We start from the raw sequence: 18,273 nt of genomic DNA, 5'->3' as shown, positions 1-18,273 counted from the left end.
AACAAGTGATGCACAATACAATTGCTCACCACTCACTGACCCGACAGCCAATCCCCGATCCATGGTGCCCCCCGGCCAACTCCCCCCTGCATGACATCATATGGTATGGAATACCCATTTGGCTCATTCAGGTCAGCTGTCCCGGCTGTGTGCTCTCCCAGTTTCTTGTGCACTCCCAGCCTCTGCTGGCAGGGCAGTATGAAAAGCTGGAAAGTCCCTGACTTAGTACGAACACTGCTTAGCAACAACTAAAACATCAGTGTGTTATCAACATTATTCTCATCCTAAATCCAGAACACAGCACTGTACCAGCTACTAAGAAGAAAATTAACTTTATTCCAGCTGAAAACAGGACAATTCCACAAAATTTTGTTGTCCCGTTACTTTATCTGGAAACCTGGCAAGGCTGCATTGCATTCCTAAGTCCTACAGGGTTAAAAAAAAGGAAAAAAAAAAAACAAACAAACCCAAAGAGTTGTTGTTGACCACAACCAACAGCTACACACCACATGACTCAGGTTAATAAAAGCACACACCCTACACAATGCATCTAACATCTACCCTGCAGGCAGAAAGTCCCTGTTCTTTCAGTATTGGTTTCCCCGATATTTATTTCCTTAGCAGCCCCAAATTGCTTCGGAACCAGTTTTCACAGCAAAGATGAGAGGTCACCGCCTTTTCAGAACAGCTCTGAACACAAAGATTACAGGATTACATCAGCGTTCATCTTGGCAAAGATACTATGTGCATCATTAAATAGGGATTTTCCACTTTGGTAACCCTGTGCCAGCATTTGAGCCCATGCACTCTTAATAATGAGTTTCTCATTACAGTTTTATCCAGTTTTTATCTAACTTATTTTTCTTGTTCCCATCAGAGATTATAAAGAATTTACACTTTACTTGAGATCCCATTATGTGAGAAGAGTATGGTACAAAAACAAAGTGCAAGCAAAAATATTTGGTCCTTGTAGATAGATGTCACAAAAATTATCTCCTTATCAAGAAAATTGTTAGTTTGGTCAATTTTAAAAACTGTTTCCACAAAACAGATCCCACAGAAGAAAAGGAATTAATGTTAATTTTCATTTGTCTTTAAAGTCCTCAATTTAAGGACATAGTTTGACAAAACACATGAAGTACTTCTCCAGGTTTCAACTACATACCGAGTGAGAAAACATATTCTGGATGCAAATCTTGTATACCTGCAAAGCTCAGATTACTAAGCACCCAAAAGCGTTAAATAATTCCTTCACTTAAAGTCTCTTTAGAAAACATGTGTCATTTGTTTTATGTGCATTAATGTAAGAAGGTAGTCTCAAAAGTTATCTCATTATAAAGAAAACGATTTTTACAATCAGCCCTGTAAACTTAAATTCTTGTTATTATCTAGCAATGAAACCTGTCTTTGAAAATGAAGGCTGAAGAAAGTAACCATACTATCATTGTTACATGACTTTTGTTTTCTTAATGGCAAAAGAAAGGCAGCAATTAAAATAAACTATTTGTCAAGGTCTGTGATTTCATTTATGTAAACTAAGCAGTTACATCCTTTCTTTTTATAAGATCCTCATAAAATGGTAAAACCTAGGTTTATCAGAATATAGAGAATTTGGCAGGTTCAAGGAAACCTCTAATTTACTTGGAAAACATAGGAATTCTTTTATCTCTATTCTGATGTTCTACAAAGCACAGCAATATCTCAGGAATTAAACCACTAAGTGTTGTTAAAAGGGCATAAAGAAACAGACAAAAGAAAAGCATCCCTAAAGGTCAACAGAACCAGTAAAGATAGATTACTCCTTTCTTACTCTGTAACACATTAATCACTAGGGGTGGACCAGTCCATATTAGCTGTATCAGCTCTGACCTCCAGCTTCTCATCCAGTTCCCCTCTGCAGGTCACCCACAGCCCCAGAGCAATCTAAAGGCGATAGCACACCTAAAAACCCCACCGCCAATCACGGGGGCAAGAGCAACTGCTGCATCCGCAGATAAAGACAGAGGTATGGCGATCGGTGTGCATCCTTCTTTGTACAGTGCCAGGGGTCATGCTGGGTTAACACACACCAGCCAAAAGAAGTCCCAAAGCATAGGGCAGAAGTAAAGGGCAGACCAGCTAGAGGACCTCAGCCTGGTCTAGCACCAGCTTTTTCTTCAGTGCTTACAAAAGTCACAGAAAGTCTGTTCTCCAGCTGTGTGGCTTGTTGCAGATTTTGACCTGTCCTGAAGGTACAGCCAGAAACTTTCACAGACACTTCATTCCATCATTGTAATTCCTCTTTAACATCAGTTAGCAAGAAATTCCCTATGTTGCCTTCAGGACTCTAGAAGGCAAGAGCAGACTGGCTCATTGTTTCAGCTTTGACTAACACAGTAAAATCTGGTCAATCGATCACCCCAGGGGAACTGATGATAAGAAATAGTTATCCATCAGTAATTTACCTGCACCCAGGCATGCAATTTTTACAGATATAATTTCATTCCATATTGAGGCATAATAGAAGTTTATTCTCAGAATTTCTAATAATAGTGTTTCTGTCATTATGAAATCCTGTGTGAAATTTGCACACTATCTGGTTCATGGTATGATTATACAGATTAATGCTTACGGTACACTTTGCTAAAAAATAATTCAGAGCACTCACTATTTAAGAACTACTGTAAATGCTTACAAAGGAGGAGTGCAATTATCAGAGATTTTTCCTTTGTCTTTATAGAGGCAGTCATCACCAAAACAGAAAAAAAAAGTGCAAAGTGGAAGAACTGATTACTTGTACCTTTCAGAACCAAAGAAACCTGAAAACTATCCAAAGATTTGAGACTATCAAGTTACCTCGCAAATGCTATGGAATATAACCAGTTCACTCCACCACAGGCATTACTGTTGTTACTACCATAATTTAAAGTTTTTTGCACTGTTGCAATAGAATAGTTTCATCCGAGTAGATAAGGCACTAAGATTTGATGTTTAAGGACTTGGACTTCAAAGATGAACATGAAGTTCACATGTACTAGGAAACTACAGCAATTTAGTGCTATTACAACATCTTCTTTAATGAAACAATCAGTAATGACTGTAGTTTCAACAAATTATCAGGCAGCCATCAAAATATCTGATTTAAAAACATATCTCAGCTTAAATAGCTTGGAAGTTTTTGGAAAAATAAAATCTTGAATTCCCTTTCATTCTGATCCAGCATTTGGCCTCCTCTTCAGCTTAATCCAGATGCCATTATTTGGACGAAGAATCAGTTCTCCAGTTGTACCAAGCTCTTCTGGCTTTTGACATGAGTCCACCCAAAAGTGCCGCAGGATGAGGGCTAGAAGAGCTTTCTCCTCCATTTGTGCAAAGCGCTGACCTATGAATTACAGGGCAGCAAAAAAAAAGATGTTATTGTCAGGTTGCATCAACAGTTGCTGCATTTGCATGCTCACAGCGATACCCCTAGGAACAGAGGACAGCAAAGACTGTGCATCTGCCCTGAGAACAGAACTGGCTTTAGGCCAAAATTGAGGTCATATGGATACTACTGAAACTAGCACTTTTCTCTGCATCATAACTCTGGCCTTCCTGGCACAATCCACAACATGTCCTCCTTCCCATAGTATGCAGAACTCAAACAGCAAAGAGGAAACACTTCACATGGAACTAATACAAAACACAGCCTTGTCATGTCTCTTGGATGGACTAGGCAGGGAGGAATGGATGACAGACCAGAGCAGCAGAAGATGCAGCACGGGGACTGCAAGGAGAGACAAATCCCACTGTTCCATATAGGCAGAGAGGAGCAAAGGAGATACAACTGCAACAGAATGACAGACAGACTTTCCTTTAAAGAACACTAAGCATCACACACACTGATCATTTGCTATCACAGAGGGCAAAGTTCAATTTACATTTCAGAGAAGGGTGGAGGAGGAAAGGGAAGAACAGAGAAGTATGACTGAAACCAAACCAAGTGTCACAATCCAGGCAGTTCACTCAAACTAAACTGAAAATGGGAACAGGACACAAAACCCAGTGCTCAAAACTTTTTCTGCGCTCCCCTCTGTATAATATGCACAGATGGATGTCTGTACACATGTACACAGTGGTGTATTTCTGCAATAATATTAATGAACCAACTCTCCTGCACTTGTTCCTATACACCGAGGAATTAGCTAGACATGTAATATTAAATTGGATTCCTCTTTGGAACATGGGAAGACATGGTCTGCTGTTTTTATGGGAAGGGCACCTATTCCCAATGAGAGAAATTAAAAACAAACAAACAAAAGAGCCAACCCTGCCCCTCAAAAATAAAACAAACAAAACCAAAAACCCAGAAGTTGTAGTATTTCCCATTCTTGTAAATGGCATGAAAATTGCTGAATGTTCCCCATCTGCACTTAAGATCAGTGCAGGGAACAGTCTTCTCCTGTGTTGTAAAATATAAACAATGATGCCTCTACTTTGAGAACTGATAAATTCTAAGTGTCCTGGTGGCACTTGAAGAGCTAACAAGTTCTGGGATGGTAGTAAAAACACCAGAGCAACAACGGTGTCAGAAAGAGGGGAAGGATACATCAGTTGCAGACAGCATGTTTGGGACACCCAGCTGAGATAGATTTTTCCAGAGCAAAGCAAGTGCAGGACATTTGCCTTCTCTCGCTCTGTCTTGCTGACACTGAGGATCAGAAATTTGGAAGCAATCCTGTTCTAACACAGGAGCCCATTAACATGCTGCCAAGCTGCACAGGCAGTGAGAGGGAAGCATGATAGACATTGGCCTCTGGGAAGAAAGGAGCCCTTGGGAAGAAACAAAATATGTCAGCTCAAGCACCAGGCTTGCAGGGGAGACAGTGCCCAGAATTCAGAGGGGATGGAGAGGGGAGACACGACCAGCAGGCACATAAAGACTTAAATTTCTCATACACTCACTGCTGCCACAATTACCACACCAGAAGCAGCACTGTCACATTTCAAGGGCTTACTCTTCAGCTACCTACCAATGCAGTTCCTGGGACCAGCTGAGAAGGGCACGTAAGCATACGGGTGCCTTCCCTTACAATTTTCAGGGAAGAATCGCTCAGGCCTGAACTCCGCTGGGTCAGGGAAGCTCTCGGGGTCTCTATGCAGGGCATAAGTTATGACAAGAACATTTGTGCCTTTTGGTACCTGATATCCTTCTAAAGAGAAAAGGGAAAGGGAGAAGAAGGGTCAAAACAACAGCAAATAAGTGACTTTCTGTACACAACAGCAAAATTAAAAAATAAAACAACGCTGCCCTTTACTTGGGCAACACCTCCACTGAGGAGATGCCAGCAGGATAGGAAGTAGCAAACACAGGACACTACTTACTAATACAGCAATCCTCTCTCAAGGCACGGGCAAACATCGGAACCGAAGGGAAGAGCCGAAGGGCTTCTTTCACAACACACTCAAGGTATCGAAGCTTCTTCAAATCATCTATTGTAACAGGACGCTCAGTGTTGCCTGTTCAAAAGCAAATGGGGATGAGCAAGACCAAAACTCCCCATTTTTGGTGAAAAGCTCATTCCAGCTCCCTCCAGAAATGCTCATCATGCACCAAGACCACATAGAAGGTGCTACACATACATTGAACATGCATGACTTGCCCCAAAGCCGTAAAGTTGGCTGTACTCTCCTACAGGCCTTCCAGCACCCATACCAATCACCTCTAGCTATTGAAAGCTCCAGAAGGGCCACAAGGCATGTTCCTACCTCCCCTTCTACATTTAGGCTTATAATGTATCACATCCCCACTCACAAATGGAAACACCACCACAACCCCAATGCAGTGGGAACGGAAACGTACCAAACACCTCATCCAGCTCTCTGTGAACCTTCTTCTGGGCTTCAGGATTATGTCCAAGTAAGTACAGGGCCCAGTTCATAGCAGCTGCTGTTGTATCATGGCCCTAGAGGTACAGATTTACAAAGACACTCACTTCAACACCATTCCTGTGCACAAGTAGGCTTTGTAAATACTTGGGTGTGCAAGTAGTATGGAAAGTGAGATTTATTAGTCCCATGACCACGAGAAAAAAATCAAGAGTGAAGATATCTATCAAACATGCTGATTATCAGGATGTAAGATGACCCATGATTCTGTCAGGTGCCTGAAAACTGCCCAAAATGGAAAAGTGTTGAAATAACCCAAGCAAACAGCGCTCTCTTCTGCCTCCCAGAAGGTGCATCAACTACCAGTATGTACACAATGAAACAGATGTATATTCATGTTTTCGGTTACTGTCCAGTCAACAATGTAACATCTGGGGAGGCAACGACTACCACGGGAGAAATACAATGGACACAATCTGTAACCTTTACAAAACTATCCAAAAAAAGGTACAAAACTATCCAGAAAAGGGTCTAATGAGACACAGTACAGTGGCCATAGGAGGAAATACTTCTTGGCTTCCTATGAGAAGGGGGATCAGCTACTACAGTTCCGGGCACCACATAACAACTTGGAAAGGAAAGGAAACAAAGAGAAGGGGAACACACAAAAAAGGGTGGGGTGGGGGCAGGGAACAGAAAAGGGAAAAGTTGACCAACAAAGGATTTTGGTACTAAAAAGGAGCACTTGTGAAGTTCAGGATACTGTACCTCTTCAAAATCCAGCTATGGAGTAGTACAGGAATGGTAAAATGGGAAGAGGGTTTCTTTAGGTTACAACAGCAGTAATATGACTCTGAATTAAGCTCTTCTGAGATAGAATTCAGGTCCACCTAATGGATGTGTGTGGAAAACTTGTGAAAGTCTTGTTGAGATCCTTCATTGGACAGGGCACCAGGCACAAGATGACAGTACCAATGCACAGTTGTTGACAGAACCAGGAGGTTACAGCCAATGTGGCAAGGGACAAAATGTGAGGAGAGCTGACAAAATGCAAAGCAAAACACTGAAACCCTTTAGAGCTCTCTTTAGCAGTAATGAGGTTTGCAACAGGAGCTGAGAGCCCATGGCCCACATCAGCCATTAAGCTCTTATTACGCACCTGCTCTCATGAGTAGAGCCTGCTCACATAGGCAGGGCCTACCACATGTGTATTGCCCAACATTTTGCCAGGGCACACAATTCTGGCTCAAATGTTTCTATCCTTCAGTAGTTTCTATCCTATAGAGATTTCCTTTTGGGCTTCCAGGACTAAAATAACTTCATACTAAAAGCAACCTCCTGAACTAAGAAAAGGAGGAGTCTCCACCTGTAAATGGTGAATCTTGGGTTCTGGGGGAAAAAACAAAATAAAACAAAACAAAAAACAACAAAAAACACAAACCCAAACCCACCAACAACCCAAGGTTCCTTGGGTACCTCAAACATGAAAGTATCCACTTCCTCACGAATGTCCCTGTAGCTCAATTTGTTCCCTTCATCATCTGTTGCACTCAGCAGCATATCCAGGAAAGCTTTTCTCTTTTTGGAGCCACTTTCTTCATAGTTACCATCAGTATCACATTTTGTTTGCTTGGCGTTTTCAAGTTCTGCAGCTTTTTCTGCAATGACCTGAGATTAGAACCATTATATTAGACATGATGCATGCAGCACACACGCACAGTCTACGTCACACAGATTTGTCCCAACTAACTAAAACAACAACATACATCTGTAGCAGTCTACATGAGCTAGTTAGCATAGCTCTCAGCATTAGCTTATGAACTTTAACTGACTTTTTTGTGTTAGTAGGTGAAATATGACCAACCCCTCTTGTCCCAAGCAATAGAATGAACCCTGAATAGCCTTTGTGTGATCAAGAAAATAGATAGCCAAACTATGCAAACAACTTGTTGATCCTCAAGTAGTGTAAACACATCCAGAATATCTGGAACAAGCCAATCGTGAATGCCAACAATAGTGATAGCAAATCAAAACCATCACTACAATTTGAACAGACTGATCACCAAGAAGATATTCTCTACCCTATACAATAACTAAGGAAAGGATCATATCTCCAATCTCTGCAGAACCCAGGAGATTAAAGAGAAGCCAGGGCACCCCACACCCTGCATCAGGACTACACAAAGCACAGTTGGAAACACTACACTAAAGCTTCCCAAATTTTCTTCAGTATGAAAGCAATGGTTGAACTTCCCTTTTGTAGGTCAAAGAACAGCTCCAGCAACAGACAGAGATTTCCTGCTGTCACCACCATTGTCATAACAGCAAAACAGAACCCTTCAATAAACTGGTATTGCTCTCAACAACAAAATAATTAAAATAAAGGGTGTAGAATATGTAATTCTGTTCAGAGGAAGCACTGAATGGGGGAAAAAAAAGTAGTTTTACACACACACACAGTTTCCCTCACTGAACATACACATACAAAAGCAGATATTGAACAACCTTTTGTCTCAGTGCATTCTGTCAGCACCTACACTAGGTGATATTATTATTTACTGTTCCTTTGTCATCTTCTAAGATTTGTCTTCTTATATCCAATGCAGCAGCACAGCATTGGAAGAGAGCAAGTGTTACCGCAGGTCCCTTTAAGAGCCTCTCATGACTCACTGATGCAATTCCCAATAAAAGGAAGCAAAATATGAATTACTTAAAACCAATGCAGAGTCAATGTGGCTCATTATATGTAGTGAAAGTTCAGAGATTATTTCCTTTGTTGTGGCATTGATACAACGACATTGTGGGGCACATACACCTATTTCGGGGAAAGCGGCCTCCCTGGGAACATTCTAACAGTAGACTTGGGAGGGCAACCATTGGCAAGAACAGCATAGAGCCTATTTGGTGAGAGAAAGGGCTGTTACCTGCACAGTCTAACACGGTGAGACAACACTGCGTTTTATGCTCTCAGTGACGTATGCCTAAAGGTTTCTGTGTCAAAGTGTCTTATTGCTGAGGTGGGGACCTGCATGTGTTTGCTCATCTCAGCAGTTCTGCTCCAAATAGGGGAAAATGAATACAGGCTTCCATTTCTGAGGGCTGGACCAAGGGACATTACCAAGCAGAGAGCCCTATGCTTACTGCTACAAACTTGGCAGTGAGCTGTTGCGATTCAGATGTGGAGCATCTGGGGCAGAGCAGGAGTTCAGTGAACTCTTGTTCATTTCGGTTGTCAAGGACCTGTAAGTCCTGTTACTCCCTTGGAGTAGTATATTTCCTTGCTTAAATATGACAAAGTTCCTGACAGAGAAGTCAGCTGTTGGGATGCCAAGGAGTTCCCTGAAAAGAACACAACAGAGAGAGAGCTCTCCTCTTAATAGATGCATATCAAGGGAGTTGAACCTCACCCCCATTTGGAAGCTCTCTACTGAGTGCAAGACTTTGCTCCAACAACTAGAATGTACTGTTAAAAATAATAATAATAATAAAGAATCTATACTGTATCTGTAAAATTGTGAAGGATTTTGAGGTTCCTCTCATGCTCTCTTCCTTCCTTGAACAGCATATATACAAGATCAGGCCAAAGCCAAGGGCTCTTCTGTCTCTGTTGGATTAGATCACTCATCCTAGGGGCACAACAATTACATTATGTAACATTTCCTGACAAAAAATACATTTACAGCAGATTTTCAAGAACCAAAAAAAGTTCTACCTCCACCAGTGAAATGGAGCTTAACATATTGTGTGGGTTTAAACCCATTCATCTGAAAGGGAGGATGTTCATATTTGTTTCCTGATTTTAAACCATCTCAAAATTTCTGTAACTTGTCCCAGCATCCAGCATCACCATGATTTATATCTTTAAGCACTGAACTCTGAGAAGGACAGCATACTCTCATTTAGTGGAAATCCTCTTGAAACAGACATATTAAGTCATCCAGTCCAGTCCCACTCCACATCAGTAAAGCACTGATCATGCTGAAAAGATATGTACAACGTGAAAAGACTACGTGTTGAGGACTCCAAAATATCTGCTCTATGACCTCAAAAAGTCATCTAAAAGCATTACATTACTACTTGACTATCCAGGTACCATATATGCCAGACTGCACATGAAAAGTATTTGAAATAAACATTATGAGACCTCAAGTATGCTCAAACACAACTGGAGTACATCTGGAAGGGCTGATTGTCATTGCTATTCAGCTCTTGCACATGCATTTGGCTGCAGAAAGAGACTTTGAGGAGAAATTATTACATTTAGACTGACCTCAGGCCAGCCCACTTGCAGTACCATTTGGGAAAGGCCAAGGAACCGATGACAATCAAACCCTCTAATTCCACTCCTTTTTTGCAACACATATCTCAACAAGCCCCATTAAGGCTAGGGGTGAGAAGCCACAAACAGCTGACCCACCAGTGTGGCAGGAATATAAACCATGCTTTGCCTAATCCACTGGACAGTCACATAGAGTTTGAATGGTGTAAATACTGCCGTGAACTACAGAGCAGAAGTGCCTCAGCTTTAAAACGCTGTCTAAAACACCACCCTTTCAATTCTGCCAGTCACGCTGACATGAAATGTTGCAGCTCTGTTTTTTTCTAACCTCCTGTACCAATGGATTAACTGTGGCAGCTGACCCCTCTTCAAAGCCTCAGCCTCCCATTGCATATACTCATACCAGAAAAATGCATCAAAAGCTGCAGGTTTTCCTGCCTTCTTGGCTTTCTACCTCCACCTGTGACCCTCTGGCCCTCCCTCCTGGCTCACAGCAGATGAACCCCTGACACCAGCAGCATCAACTCCAGCCCAACTACAAAGTAGCCAAGGAAAATTTCCATATACCTGTAGATAGCACGAACATACTCAGAATCCTTATTCTCTTGAGCACCCACATTCTTGCCCATCGCCGTTTCTAGGAGGAGGAAATCATCAATGGTTCACAAATGCAAAGTAAAATGCAGAGTCCCAGTACACAATAGGTTACTACTGCTCCCAGTCTCTGACTGTCACCACACCATCCTTTCAACAGGTAAATACACACATCCCATTTCAGGTGATGAGCCGACTACATTTTCATGCCCAGGAGCCCTGCCCATCAACACAAGCTCGCTTCAGACTGCTACCTCTGCCCTGCCCATCCCACAAACTCACCTGCTCAGATGGACACAAGACACCCTAGGAGGAAGGATGACCTTGGGAGGATGGAAATGCATTCACGCAATATGCAGGGACATTCCTCTTCAACTGTCTCCTCACACAACATGGCACAGCTGTACTCATGAGCCTCTGCATCATTTGCAGCCACACCACAATAACTGAAGAGGACTTACCACAGATGATATCAAGGGCACACAGAGTGATGTAAAGAAAGACATCAAATGGTTCCTTGTCAACATGCTTCTCAAGTTTCTCCAACAAAATACCTCCTTGTTCATTCATAACCTCTAGAAAGTCAGTTAAGATCGCAAAGTGGAACGTGGGAGTTATCATCTTCCTCCGTGACCGCCACTTGTCCCCAGTGCTGCAAAATTAACAGGGAGAATGAAAGGTTAAAAACTCCAAGTCAAAAATAAAACCCTCAGCATCACAGGAAGCACACAGTAAAAGCTGCAGCCTGGAACACCTGCACAGATGGACACGCTGTAGATGACTCTTCAAGCTGTCCATAGCACTCCCCACCCAGAAGGAGCAAAATGGAAATATTTCTTGCTCCAGCTACCTTCAAAGCACAAGCCACCATTTCTATAGCTGCTCTCAACAAAAGGAGGTGCCAACAAGCCCTCAAGCAATACGGCCTCATGCTTGCTCAGTGCACAGGCTCAGAGGGAAGCCATCTGTAAAACAAACCAGCTATTTAGCACCAAGACCTCAAGTCATCACACTGTCTCTGTGAATCACCACCCATGCTTGCATTCAACCCCTGACTAGGAAATGAGGATTGCAGAGAACTAGGGTCCACAGACATTACGCAATTAGTGCCTCAAGGTCTGGCTGCAAAGTACTTCCTTGGAGAGAGGCAACCACCTCCCACATGTCACTGAAAGAGCATGGAGCCACAGCTGGTGACACCAGCTTCCTGGGAGTTCTTGTTCACTTTTTCTGAATCACATGCCCCACAGGCACACAAATGGAAGCTCTGCTTACAGGGTAAACCATCACACCACTTCTCCTGTTAGCCTGCTATGGACCATGGACCTCAACTCTCTGCACTTTGCTACTGATAACTGCCTTCTTAAGGGCCATGAACAAAACTCAGGATAAAAGGTATTCCTCATCCTCTCCCATAAACTTGCGCCTCCCCACACCACGTGATCACAGCTGGCTTTCACGACACCACAGTCCCATCACAAAGCACGAGGAGTTCACCTCTGAGGGCTCCAAACAGGCAACAAAGCTCCATTGCTAACAGGGGGACCTTGACCTTCTCGCACAAACACAGAAGAGGTACAAAGGCACCAGAGCCACTCTATGTTCACCTTGCTCTGACTCTTGAACATCTGCATCATCCAGACCAAACTTCCCTTGACCCGCCCAAGACCACAGGACACCAAGCCCTTACATCACTGGTCCCCCCTCTCTCCACTCCTGACTTGCGCTTTTACCCAGGCTCACTTCTTCCAAGCCTCCACTTCACGAGGGAAATGAAGGACAGGGTACAGATACTCTCCTATCCCACCCCAAAGCATCACCAACCTCAGACTCATCCTCCTGGTTGCAGCACCACCAGCTGAGATGATAAGCAATGCACACAGTCACAGTTCTGCCACAGTCTGACCACTCGACACATATCACAACATTCAAAATATCCAGTGTATAGCATCGCAGACTGAAAGACACCACTTGCCATAGGATACAACTTCCCAAAACACATTCATTTTAAGCCTCTGGGCAAAAAAGTAACAATGGCCAAATTTGCCAAGAAACAGATAATGCCAAAAGATTTTTATTGGGCATTAGCTGCTAAAGAGCAACAAAGACCATCACAAGCAATAAGACTTCTACAGCTATCACCTACATCTCTGTCCAGAGATATACGCAGCATTCCTGCCCCCAAGCCCCTTCCTATAATATACCCTGCAATTTCAGAAAGACAGCAATGCACCTGCATTTCACTATACCTTGTCAGAAGTCCAGTGCCCAACCACGGCTGCAGGAATTTGTACAGGTACGATTTTTCTATGTGTTTTGAACTGCTCAGAATAACCTGTCAGAAAAATTAAAGCAGAGGAAAAAACATCACTTGTTGGATGGAGAGAGATTTCTTCAGATGAGATTACTTCACACAACCTCAGTTCCTCCACAAAAATGCCCTGAGCCTCAGTAAAATGCACAATATTTCAGTACAAGCTGGTACACAGGGGAAACATTGAGTTCACACCCTCAAGTCTTTCAGTAAATATCCCAATCCTGAGAAACAATGAAATACACAAAACCTACCACCCCCACTCCCCTTATCTTCCTGAAAAAGAAAAATCTGTGTTACAAAGTCACAGGCAGAGCTCAGAGAAAACCCAACGGTTTCCAGCCTTAACCAAACTCACAGGAAGTACCATCTCTTCAATAAACACTCCAACAAAGAAACAACTCTATCTTCCCAGATCAAGGACAATCATTGTCAATAGCAAAACTAATGACTACATTTCATGGCATCAAGACACACCAACCAAGTTCTAACGCAGAAGCCAGTCAAACAGACACAAGCATTGCAACCTGCATTTCACAATGTTCTGTCCCTATTTCAGTGGTCCCATCTTCCCTGCTATCTGCTTGTCCATTCTGATCTTGGGAGAAGGAGCTTTCACACATGTGAAAACAAAGCTAAAGGAGATGCTTCTTTGTATAAAACATACTGAGTTGGTGGTTTCATTTGCTGGCCATCTTATTTATTTTTTTTCCAAGACTAGGCTTTTTATATTCTTCCACTTTCAGCCCTTCTTTAGTACTGGGTCAGAGGACAATCTCAAGTAAAATCAGACCAAGCCCTTTTTTGCAAAAATTACATCGAAAGAATAGAAACTAACAGGTTGGACACTGCTTTGCATGACAGTAGAATAGACAGGAGACAAGAACACTCACCTCCACATTGTCAGGGTGATACAAAATCAGGACAGGTAACGGTCCTATCCAAATTTTGAGCAATGGCCAACTCCTGAACTCTTCAGCGTAAACTTGTAGTTGTTTAAAAAAACCTGGAATGAAAATAGCATATTAGAATTTTTTAAAAAGGGGGTTTTGCTAAAGCAAGACTTCTGTAATGAACTCTTTTTCACCATATGCCCTGTAATTATGTTTTTGTTGTAGTTCTATCTTGCTACTATAACAAAGCAGCATATTTTGCACCTAGCTATTAGCTGTACTGCAAGACCATTTCTTTATGGCTGCACTCTTGAAGGCACTCTATTCTAGAGAACCCCCTCCTAGCTGTAGATAAGGCAGCTTGATTTAAGCAGTCTCAAAGCACTGCAGCATGGGCCTTCTGCATTGCAATGCTCTTTGTAACAATTAGAGCCAAATCAAAATTTATCAAGGCTATGCTTACATTTTGGCTTATCTGACACTAGCCAAAATGCTGTATCAAGATGCCTCTTTACTTTCCCAGTCTCAGCATTTCCTGTCTGAGACCTCATTGACAGGTACTACATTTGTGGTGCATACACAAGTGATGTCATGCGCAGTAATGGCAGAGCACTACACAGGAACCAGTAACACTTGAAATGTCTAGCTTCTGATAGCTGGACTCCTGAAGAAAATCTTTGGAGCCCTTACACTGTCATTGTTTGTCTACAAACAAATTCTTTCTTACTCCAACATGCTTAAATTCTCTAAATTCGCTAACAAAGGAGATTAGAGACTCCATAGAACATAAGAGCCTCCATCAAACTGCTTTCTGGAGAGAGAAGCAATGCTCTTTATTGTTTTGGTTTTTTTAAGAAGATTTAAAAAGAAGAAGAAGAAGCAAAAGAAAAAAAGATTTGTCTTTCAGTCAGGCTCATATACACATCCTGACTATGATCCTGCTACTGCTTCCCCGAAGTCAGCTTCAGGGAAAGCTGCCTGCCCTTGCTTCCACCAAAGAAAGATATCTCATATCTCTGTTTAGATATGGGGTTGGATCCAGAGGAAAGATGCGAGTGTGTACCCTGGCGAACAGAGGGACCATGTCTCAGCATGTGTCACTACTGGGCACTGTGTGCGCCCATGCTGTACTCGTCCTTGGCTTCACCACACTCCCACAACCCAGTCGCTCTCTCTTCAGGCAGCATACCTGGCAGCACAGCCAGTAACACATGTGCACAGAGCAGACTGGCATACACAGGCATCACAAACACACCCAGAGGAGTCTGCTGGTCCACTGACAGCACAGCCACAGCCACTTTCACACCACTGACTCCTCAAGAAATATGCTCCTGTGCAAAACTGAGTACCAAACAGAAGAGGAACATGTAGCTCATTAGCAGTCTCTCAAGTACCTGGCAAAAAGAAGGTACCATTGATCAATGTGAGAACAGACAGGTTTGCTTTTGAGGGATGTACTGCAAATAGTCTGCAAGTTCTTTTGCATCTAACGCATAAATCTAAGGCACAGTTAATTCTGAAACTGACCCAGCAACTCAGCATGCTGAAGTCCCTTGTACATGCTCACTTGGGGGAAGATAATTGTTTAAAGAAGTATTTTTCCTTTACAAGCTAAAAGCTTTGTTTGGATTGCAGCTAACAGCCATGGGGACACAGTGCTCTGCATTGCGAAACTGCACTTCCTGCAAGAGTATCCACCACGCCTCCCTGTCACAAAAACATATTCCACGGCATTCATGTTCCACCTCACCAACAACTGGAAACATGTCCCAGTCCAGCATCTGGAAGCCACTATCAGATTGAACCTCGAGCTAATCTTTGACCAATAATAACGCCACATTTATGCAGTTCCTCTCCTTTCCCCTCTACTACACACTTCTCACACAGTTCCCCTCTGCAGATCGCCCACAGCCCCAGAGCGACCTAAAGGTGATGGCACACCCTACAACCTGCCCCAGCCAGCCGCAGCTCCATCACCCAAGCACCTCACCAGTGCTGGCTCCTCCAGCAAAGCCCCATACAGTGCAGGGGCCTCATAGCTGGGCTGCGGCGTGAGCTGCCCTTACCTTCTCCCTCCCGCTCCAAGAGTAGAGCATTTCCCAGCAGAGGATAGCAGGGGCTGATACCCGGGATCGGCTTCGTCACCCACCATCGCCTCCAGTAATCCATCAGGGAGGGCAGGCAGCAGACGGCCACAGCCGTCAACAGCAGAGCGATGATCCCAGCCCCCAAATGCAGCACCTGGGGTCCCCCTGCGGCTCCCTGCATGACCTCCATCACCACCTCCCAGCCTCCTGCTCCCAGCCCTGATCCCTATCAGGGAACCGGCACTGCCTGTACCCACAGCGGCCGCACTGCAGCCAGCCGAGTGTGCCGGGACCCAGCCCACGAGAGCGGGAGGTGGAGCTGTCACATGGCCCCGAGGCACAGCTTCCTGCCAAGAAAATAAACAAAGATATTAAAAAAAAAACCACATGTGGAGAGGCTGTCTGCAAGCACTTCCGGACGTCAGAGCAGCCCCGGAGAATCGTGCCATTTCCCTGCCCTCGCTTGGCTCTTCTGACTCGAGTGAAGAGTGAGAAAGTTCTTCGCAGGACCGTGCAACGCCTCAGAAGGAAGACACAAACTGCTGTCAAGAGAAAAAACACCTTTTTGCTGATTTGGGAAGGATGGGTTTTCCCAACATCATCTTTCTCCTGTTTTCAGGTGCTCAGAGAACACCACCATTTTGCCATACAGAACTGCTCCAGTGCTCTCCAATGCGATGCCTGAAGGGTTTCAAGAGCTTCAGATGGGCAGTACCTTTCTTCAGTTGGGTTGATGACTTCGAGGGGTTACACAAACCAGAGCCCATACAGGCCCACAATTCAAGAGCAGCAGTGCAAGGCACACTGATGCTTCTCGGCTCAAATGGCCTTTACTGATCTCACTGTCAAACACTCAGTCACAGGCTAAAGGGTGCCAGTAACACGACTGGCAGCACCAGCACCTGGGTCATAACTTGCAAAGTGCTTGGGTAGAAGTGGTGCCATACCCACCGTATATCCTGCTGCCCTTCCCACCTCAGGAGGATCCAGAGTCCCTTCCTTCTGCTGCAGGGCTGCTGAGCACCTGCTCCTCAAAGCCTCCAATGCTCAGAAACCTTGTGGTCAAACAGAAGTTCGGTGAAAAGACAGCACGGCTCGCACCCAATTTGCAAAACTTCACCCCCTGAATATACCACAAAAGCTTTTTATAGCCATAGCCATGTTTCTCCTGTCTGTTTTGTTCCAAAATTTACTGCACTGACTGCACTGGCATTTTTAGTAAACCAACAAACAGCGTAAACAAAGCAACTAAGATAAGAAACACAAACAGAGAAAGCTCAAAACGTCAGAAGTTAAGAAAGGGCTGATGACCCTTGGCAGCAGAGGGCAGTAAATTTTGGCACTTTGTTCCTGCAATCTGCCAGCAAACACTTTATCATAAATGCTGACTGTTGCATTTTTCTGCACAGTAAACATCTGGAAATGAACTTTGCTGCTCTTGCTGTTATTTGTAATGGTTTGTGACAGAAAATAGCAGATACATATTCTGTCTTGCAAACACACGAGACAAGCTACATGGCCATCAGTGCCCTCTTTTGTTCAGGTGACGCCCCAGGAAGGAAGTAAGCGTGCAGGATTGAGGCCCACCTTTTGTCTTTGTAACATGGAGATCAGCTGGGTAATTTTACTCTCTTTATGAAAAACCTTGCAGGTTGTTGCCTTCATGGAGCTGATAACCAGATGCAGTGGTTAATTGTGATTCTGCACTCTGCGTTCCTAACTGCTGATAGCTCCTTCTGCAGGAAAAAACTGAGAAACGGTGAAGCAGCAGGAACAGGGTGAAAAGCCACAGGGAAAGCAGTAGGGAACACAGCAGAACAAACACTGCAAAATCCTGCCAGCAGCTGGCAACAGTGATGCTGCTAAAAAAAGGCAGTGGCTACACTGGAATGAGATGTAAAAGATATACCCAAGAAAGAAGAAATGAGAGGCCTGGCATCTTTGAGGCCTAATTATGTCACTGAGACTTGCACCATTACAAACCCTGGAGGATGTTCTGTAGAAGAGGAGTTTTCTACCAGATTGTGATTAGCATTCCTTTTTTACTTGGAGAGCTATTTGCTCAGTGTTGGATTTCAGCAGGCACTCCACTAGTTAGCGAACCTTTGCTTTTATAAATGCATGAAAATCTGCTTTTACTCAGCCTCTCACCTAAATGGAAGCCTATCTGCCTGTGCTGACAGAAGGCACGCATCCTGTCAGGCAGCTATGTCAGCCCACAGGCACAATGGCAAGGCAGGCTTGTGGTGGTCCCTAGAA

At 43.7% G+C, this 18,273-nt stretch overlaps 1 protein-coding gene across 1 annotated transcript; it reads right to left on the bottom strand.

Annotated features, from left to right (window-relative positions):
• Window positions 1–3,185: 3,185 nt before the first annotated feature.
• On the bottom strand, window positions 3,186–16,204 carry LOC104833395 (cytochrome P450 4V2). Its single transcript, XM_010570029.1, has 11 exons — window positions 15,994–16,204; window positions 13,928–14,040; window positions 12,970–13,055; window positions 11,182–11,372; window positions 10,694–10,763; window positions 9,347–9,473; window positions 7,324–7,515; window positions 5,822–5,924; window positions 5,344–5,478; window positions 4,992–5,171; window positions 3,186–3,361 (listed from the first exon to the last, which is right to left on the bottom strand). The coding sequence occupies exons 1-11, from the start codon at window positions 16,202–16,204 to the stop codon at window positions 3,186–3,188; spliced, it is 1,584 nt and encodes a 527-aa protein (XP_010568331.1).
• Between the last annotated feature and the right edge of the window lie 2,069 nt (window positions 16,205–18,273).

This window comes from Haliaeetus leucocephalus, unplaced genomic scaffold (assembly GCF_000737465.1).
Source record: "Haliaeetus leucocephalus isolate CR32 unplaced genomic scaffold, Haliaeetus_leucocephalus-4.0 Scaffold284, whole genome shotgun sequence".
Lineage (NCBI taxonomy): Eukaryota > Metazoa > Chordata > Aves > Accipitriformes > Accipitridae > Haliaeetus > Haliaeetus leucocephalus.
Note: the sequence above shows the minus strand (reverse complement) of the source record. Positions and strands in the feature narration are given on the sequence as shown.